We start from the raw sequence: 7,822 nt of genomic DNA on the forward strand, positions 1-7,822 counted from the left end.
AAAATTGAAATAAATACCTTTTCTCCCTCAGATCTCTAATTTGGACTCCCTTCACTGGATGCCACACGTTTGTCATAGTATTTCTCATTGCTGGAAAGTGGACAATGCTCGCTGTTAAAAAACATCCTACCAATTGTAAAACTTCCACATCTCCATTCGTTTCCACATCAGATTGAATCTGGAGAATTTCATCTTCTTCCTCCTCCAGCGATAGTTCTGCAAATTCTCCCTCCACTAACTCAAAGCCTTAGTAGCAAACGTAACAAGAAAACCTAGTTAAAACGATACCGTCACAACAGGATCAAAACCAAAAGAAACCAAAAAACCCTAAAACTGCTAAAAAGAGCAGACAGAGACGTGCTAACATAGCAGACATTTAGGTGAAAAAAAAACATAATATACTTGAATATAATACATAACTGCTTTAAAATTTGATTGATCACTTGTGAAATCTATTCTACTACTAAATGAGTTGCCAATCATTTCATTCTCGACAATCATTCTAGTAGAGTTCTAAATTATATACAACAAAGGATAATTCAAAGGTAAGTCATATAAAAAGATTATCGTCAAATCGGTTTTAGAGCTCAACCTAAACTTTTTTTTCCGTTTTGCTTATGAAGAATCATAAATACTATAATAAAATTGAATTTTCAATTAATATAACGAAAAAAAAGAAAAACAATATGTAAATGATATAATATATAAATGATTAAATATGCAAATAAAAAATAAAATTAAGGAAAAAATTACTTTTAAAAATCTATTAAAATAGTAGAGAAAATCAAATAATAGAAAATATACTATCATTATTATTATTATTTTAACTTTTCACATTTTATAATAAGAATCATGCTTCAAGGAAAAGTAATTCTGCATAGAATATCGTTTAGGGTTTAGGGTTTAGACCACCTAAAAAGGAATATTTATTATTTGATTCGTATATTGACATAAGAAGTCCAACGAGAGCAATACTTAAAATGGCAATCCATAAAAAAATACCAATATTGAGATCGGTTAAAATAAAGCGAGAGCTAAAAGGAATTACTGAAAAACTTAGTAAAATTGATATGACTGCTATAGCCGGTCCAATACTAAATAAACGAAAAGTTACCTTAGAGCAACACTTCTTTAATCAAGTTTTCCAAATTCACGAACGATGGGCCATTCAACATGGCAGCTTCCTCAGCCTTTTTCTTAAACTCCATGGCCTTTTCCCTCATCTCCACGCTTTTAACTCCTTCCATCAACTCCCTCAGTAGTTTCTCCACTTCATCCCTCTTCACATCATTGTCGATCTCCATGCTGATGCCCCATTGGGTGCAAGCGAATCGACAATTCGTTTGTTGCTCGGCGAAGAACGGCCAAGAAATCATCGGCACCCCACTGGAAATGCTTTCGATGGTGGAATTCCATCCATTGTGCGTTAAGAAACCCCCAATCGCTGTGTGGTTCAAAACGCTCACTTGTGGGCACCAGCTCGCCATTAAGCTACGCCCTTTGGTTTCTTCAATGAACTCTGGGGGCAAAATAGCTGAATCTCCCATCACCAAATAGGGCCTAATGATCCAAAAAAAGGGTTGCTTGCTATTAGCCAAGCCCCAAGCGAACTCAACCAGTTGATTCGCCGTCATCACCGTGATGCTCCCGAAATTAACGTAAACGACCGATTTGGGTTCCTTGGAATCCAGCCATTGAAGACATTGAGGCTCTTCTTTCCACAGATTGGAGTCGATGGAGCTTAAAGGCGACGACTGTGGAATGTTGTTGAGGAGCAAGTGAAGGGGTCCAATGGTGTAAAGTTTAGGGAAGATGGAGGAGAGAGCTTTGACGACATCATGTTCCAATTCATCGAAGGTATTTACGATAATGGCGGAAGCTTTTGCAGATCTCTCACTCTCTGTCGCAACGAAGTTCAACATTATATCATTTGGATCCGTTGTTCGAACAAAGCTCGGCAGGTCCCTTATGCGGATGTTTTTCATGCCTGGAATCCAATCAATGATTGTATCCAAATACCCATTTGTCATATAGGTCTCATCTGCCCAATAATGAAGAAATTCTCAAAAATAAATAAATAAATAAAAAGTTGGAGTTCCACCTACACAAATGTCATATGTGAGTATTTAATTTGTCACTATACAATTGTCATGTATAAGTATTATTTGATTATTTTGTATTGATTTGATTTGATTTTGTTGTTGCTGGTATATATATTTATAATTGTATTGTATTTATATTTGTAAATTTTAAAAGGAAAAAATATCATGGTATTCTTGTTCAAAGATTAGACTACCTATCCAATTTTGAAAGCCTAGTTGAAATTGAGGTGGTTTTGGATACAAATATTAAATGAAAAAGGAGTTTGAATAAAAAATTAAGTCTACTTAAAATGTGAACTTGAGCTTGTTTAGGTTCGACATTTTTTAATAATAGGTTATTTTTATTTTTTATATATTATATAATTTACATTAAGAATAGATTAAATTGCTTATATTTAAAATTTTAATAAAATAAAAATATATAATAGTTGTCTAATATATATATTTAAATAAAATGATTATATTGTTAAAATAAAAATAAATAAATTTAAAATGGACTTGAGTTAATCATTTACAAATATCAACGAATTTAAACAAAATTTTATTTTGTAAATCCATGCGTCTTTAATTGGTATTAACAGTTTATTAATGTCTAGAAATAAAAAATATATTCACAGGTGGTTTATCAAATAATAATTCGGAAAGTGATAATTAAAAAAAAAAAACAAACAAACTTCAACTGTTGTATTAAATATATCAACTTTTTCTTCTATTTAGTATGAAGCGATTATATATATATATATATATTTAGTTTAAAATTTTAGACATAAATACTATATTATTTTTAATATTTTCTATTATATATTTAATTTATATGTGATATAAATTATTTAATATATAAAATAAAATAATATGTTAGAAAATTAGAGAACAATTGTATTGAGCTCAGCCTTTCAATGATAAAGCCTGAACACCACCCATGTTTTAATATTCTCCCAAATATCAAATGAAACTTTGTTGAAAATCCAACCTTAAATAAGTTTATCAACAATTTGAACACACTAAATCCGAACTCCAAATTGATCCCAATTTATAATAATTTGCCATTCCAAATCAACTCTACCCGGCCCAAATGACAAAATCTAATTAGATGAGAAGTAAATGTCTATAGTTTATACCTTTCAACGGTGTAAAACCCTTCTCAATAAGCCGTCGATAATGACAATAGGCTAAGAAACCACACGCACTCGGTGTCCAAAGCAATACATCAGGAATCCCTACCTCTTGAGCCGCCTCGAGAGTGAACGACATGCACCCATCGGAGACGATGCAAGTGACCGGCGGGATGCCGGAAGAAACGTTGAGCCTAGCAAGAAGTTGGCGAAAGGGAGTCAAGCAATGCTTGCTAGTGGAGTCGCAAAGCGTGGGGATGTCTTGTGTGGCATTGATGTCTGGCGGAGGAAGACCGTCGGGGACAGTCTCAAACCGGAAGTCGGGCAAGCTGTTGAGAGCGTGGGGGGCCCTGGATTTGAGCAACCTTTCGTGGTTGTACTCGGTGTTGACAAAAGTGATGTGGAAGCCTTTGAAATGGAGGAGTTTGGCCACCATAAGCATTGGATTTACGTGACCTTGTGCTGGGTATGGTATGCATACTGCATGGGGCTTGTTGGGTACTGAATAGGATCCCATCTCTCTCTCCTTTTTTCCCCACTGGCTTACAAACAATGGGGGACTCTAGCTTTATAGGAAGCACAAAAAGTTTAATATATTTATTTAAATTTGATTATAGAAATATATAAATATCATTCTAATTAAGCTCTTTTATTAATCTAGCCGCCAGCTTCGGCTTAGTTACTAACTTGGATTTAATTGATTGATGTTTTTTAAACACTCGATGGATTAATAAATATTTTTAAACATGTTATATAAAGGTTGTTTTTGAAATTATAGTTTAATTTGAAGGTTTAATTGGATATTTTAAAATTTTAAAATTAAATTTAAAAATATTTACTATAATTAAATAAGCAATTAATTCTTATTTATATCCACCTTCAAGTTTTTGAGATCCTAACTTTTCTTCTCAATTAAATTTATGAATCAATGAATATTTTTTAAGAGATGATAATCAAAGATTTGTCAAAATTACCCATTTAAATTTAAATATTTATCTAAAATTTCTAAGGATTTAGATAAAAGTATTAGGTTCAAAATGAGTTTGAACATAATAATTAGGCTTGTTAAAATATGAAATAAATTCGGAGTTCAATATTTAAAGCTTGAGTTATTTTTCTTTTCTTTTATATATTATTAATTTATATCATATAAAAATTAAATATATTAGATTATAATATAAATATTAGAGAATATGTTAAGCTTTAATATGCAAACTCATTGTGCATTAACAACCTACTATCAACATATTAACCTGCAAAGGATAGTGGTTTATCCACAATTTACTAACAGTTTTTATTTGTAAACATGTTGTGTATTCACAACCTAGTGACAACGTATTAACCTGCAGCACTGGTGGTTCATCCACAAAATGGAGTTTCCGAGTTAAAAGGGTTATGAGAAACTATTACTGTGGAGTGTAGCGATGGGGTAGGACATTTTCTGTTAAAAATTGAAATTGCATTGCATTAACACCCATAAGCATGCGTGAATGAACTGTCAAAATCTTGCCATACTATATGATTATTAACGTACTGAAAATTGTTATAGTGCATGTTTGGTTTATTGTTCTACACTGGTTTACTTGTAATAGAACTCACACTGAACTTCGTAACTCACTCCCCTTTTATTTCTATCTCTAACTTTATAGGAAGCATGAAAGTTCAATATATTTATTTAAATTTGATTAGAGAAACATATTAATATTAATATAAAATTATTTATATATTATTATTATTATTATTTTTAAGTAATAAAACAAGTTGGGCCAAGTTCATCTAAAATTGAAAAATCTAAAGTTTGAGCCAAGCGACCAGACAAGATGGACTGCCCGACCAATGAAAAATCTAAAGTGTTAATTTTAGTGTTTGAATTTATTTATACAATTAATTCCATCAGACCTTTTTAAACTATAAGTTAAAATTTTATATTCATCTCCAAAACATTTTAATTAAAATTTCACATTAAAATATCATTCTAATTAAGCTCTTTTAGTAATCTAGCCCCCAGCTTCGGCTTAACTACTAACTTGGATTTAATTGATTGATGTTTTTAAAAACACTTGATGGATTATTATATATATATTATTGGTGAATGATTAATATATATATATATATATATATTTATATTTTTACATGTTACATCTAAAGGTTGTAATTGAAATAATAGTTTAATTTGAATATTTAATTGAATATTTTAAATTTTGAAAATTAAATTCGAAAATATTTACTACAATTAAATAAGCAATTAGTCCTTATTTATATTCACCTTGAAGTTTTTGACATCCTGACTTTTCTTCTCAATTAAATTTATTCAACACTAATAGGTTTTTTAGTAATCTATACTTCTTTAAAAGATAATAATCATAGATTTGTTAAAAGAATTAGGTTACCTATTTCAACATATAAAATTAGACTTGTTAAAATATGGAACAAATTCAAAATTCAATATTTAAAGCTTGAATTAGGTTTGGCCTATAATATTTAAAACTTGAGTTCGGTCACGCCTAAGCTATTTTCAAATTTATAATATGTTATTTTTCTTTTCTTTTCTTTTATATATTATTAATTTATATCATATAAAAATTAAATATATTAGATTATAATATAAATATTAGAAAATAATTTAAGTTATTTATGTTTAAATTTGACAAGAAAAGATATATAAACAGGAGTGGAGCCAAGAATTTTTTTAGGAAGAAATTAAGTTGTATAATTTTATAAGAGCTAAAATGTAATTTTTTTCATTTTAATAGCTTATATTTTTAATTTTATAATTTTTTAAAGAACTAATTTTTTTTTATCATTTTTTGGGGGCAAAGTGTAATTTTACTATGTATTAATTTAAAACTTCATAAATTTTAAAGGGTCAAATTTTAAATTTCCAATTTTAGAGAGGTCGGCCTCTGCCAGCCACCATACTACCCTTGTATATAAACATATGAGTAAGATCGTAGCTGAAAAGATGCTATGGCATCATGACTGAAATGAGTAAGACCATGGCTGAAAAACACCATGGCATCATGGTAAACAAGATTAAGACCATAGTTAAAAGACGCTATGGCATCTTAGTAGTCCGTCGAGACAATAAATAGGGGGCTATATTGAGTAAGATCATAGCTGAAAGATGCTATAGAATTAAAAGATGAATTGACGGTAGAAAGAGTAAGATCATAGTTAAAAGACGTTATGGCATCGTAGATAATCTAACAGGATGTTAAACACGGGATAGTTTGATGGGACGTTAAACATGGAGTAGTCCACCGAGTCAGTAAACACGGAATAGTCCACTGGGATGGTAAACACGGGGATTTTGAGGAGTAAGACCATAGCCCGACTATGGAATATGATGAAGTCTGTTAGAATATTAAACATGGGTTGTACATGTAAGACCAAGGCTCGACCATGGTAGCCTAGAGTGTTCATCGAGGACAATAAAAGGATAGGAAATCTGAATGAGAATTTTAGGGCAACCCGTAAACTAGTGAAAAAGGGGTTGGAAGGAAAATAAAAGTTTGGACATGCAACAGTAGAGCAATGGGTCGAACGAATCAGCCAACGAATGATAAACGTGAAGAGATCGAGGAAATAAGCCAAGATGGCGATCATGGAAGTCGAAAAGGCATGAAGGTGGTAACCTAATAAAAATTAGTTATGCAAACTGCCAAGCCAGTTGTGCTTAATGTATAAGGAAACTAAATGCAGGAGCAAATAGGTGATTGTAGATAAGGATCTGCCATTAAGGATCGTTATAGGATGCTTAGAGAAACTCTGTAAGGTAATAAAGTGAAACAAGGAAAATGGGTCTGGTCTACATGAAAAGAGGGGTTGGTTAGAACCTGTTGACAAGGAAGGATATATGGAATGGTAGAAGTGTTTGTCAAGACTATCCCTCTTAAAAAGGTAAACCAATGAGAAATATTGGCCAAATGGTGAGTTATGCGGGGTTGCAACATGAAAAACAAATTGTAAACTCAAATGACCACGCAAAACATTTAACTGGGTACTGAAGGCCATAATGGTTCACAGCAGAAGGGTGTGCTACGCTTAAGGGTAAGGTAAAACGACTAAAACGAATTCCAAAAAGTAATCTGATCACTAATTAAACTAAGCAAGGTTTAGTCTACAAGAGTGGCATGGGGATAAAAAAAGACTATATTGAAATAATAATGCTTCTTATAGAAAACGCCTTAAGCTTATCTAAAAGCTTGATTTCACAATGTTTATGTTTCTATATAGACTACTTGTTTACAAAATAACTCTTAAATTTTTGCTAAGGACTATTTTTCCTAAAATTCTAGATTATGGGGATACTATATAGCTTCATTGTTATTAATCCTGAGACGAAGCCTTTAATGGTACCCCTTTTTTATGTGCATGACTTTAATCCAACAGTGATCCCGATCTCCACTCCATCTGGCTTGGTCCCTTCTCGAAGTCCTCGGTCATTCTCGCAAGTCCTGCGAACATCAATCAAATTTGTAATTTTGTGAGAACCTAGTGAGTTTCTTCCAATAATACTTACATATAATCTCTATTCTATGAGGGTGATAAATAAAGAACTAAAATCGTTATGAGTACTTGATTATTTTAGGCGCGATTCCTTAATTA

At 31.5% G+C, this 7,822-nt stretch overlaps 1 protein-coding gene across 1 annotated transcript; it reads right to left on the bottom strand.

Moving 5' to 3' along the window:
• Positions 1-902: 902 nt before the first annotated feature.
• Positions 903-3,740, bottom strand: LOC105781208 (7-deoxyloganetin glucosyltransferase). The gene is made up of 2 exons (XM_012605753.2): positions 3,221-3,740; positions 903-2,041 (listed from the first exon to the last, which is right to left on the bottom strand). Exons 1-2 carry the CDS (start codon positions 3,729-3,731, stop codon positions 1,116-1,118), a joined length of 1,437 nt encoding a protein of 478 aa, XP_012461207.1. The 5' UTR covers positions 3,732-3,740; the 3' UTR covers positions 903-1,115.
• Positions 3,741-7,822: the final 4,082 nt, after the last annotated feature.

Source organism: Gossypium raimondii, chromosome 13, assembly GCF_025698545.1.
Source record: "Gossypium raimondii isolate GPD5lz chromosome 13, ASM2569854v1, whole genome shotgun sequence".
In the NCBI taxonomy this organism is placed as follows: Eukaryota; Viridiplantae; Streptophyta; class Magnoliopsida; order Malvales; family Malvaceae; genus Gossypium; species Gossypium raimondii.

Bases quoted from the DNA above. Each gene is read 5' to 3' on its own strand.
- LOC105781208 (XM_012605753.2), bottom strand. From the start codon at position 3,731: ATGGGATCCTATTCAGTACCCAACAAGCCCCATGCAGTATGCATACCA. The intron at 2,042-3,220 runs GTATAAACTATA...ATTATTGGGCAG, and splicing joins GGGTTTTACACCGTTGAAAG to ATGAGACCTATATGACAAAT.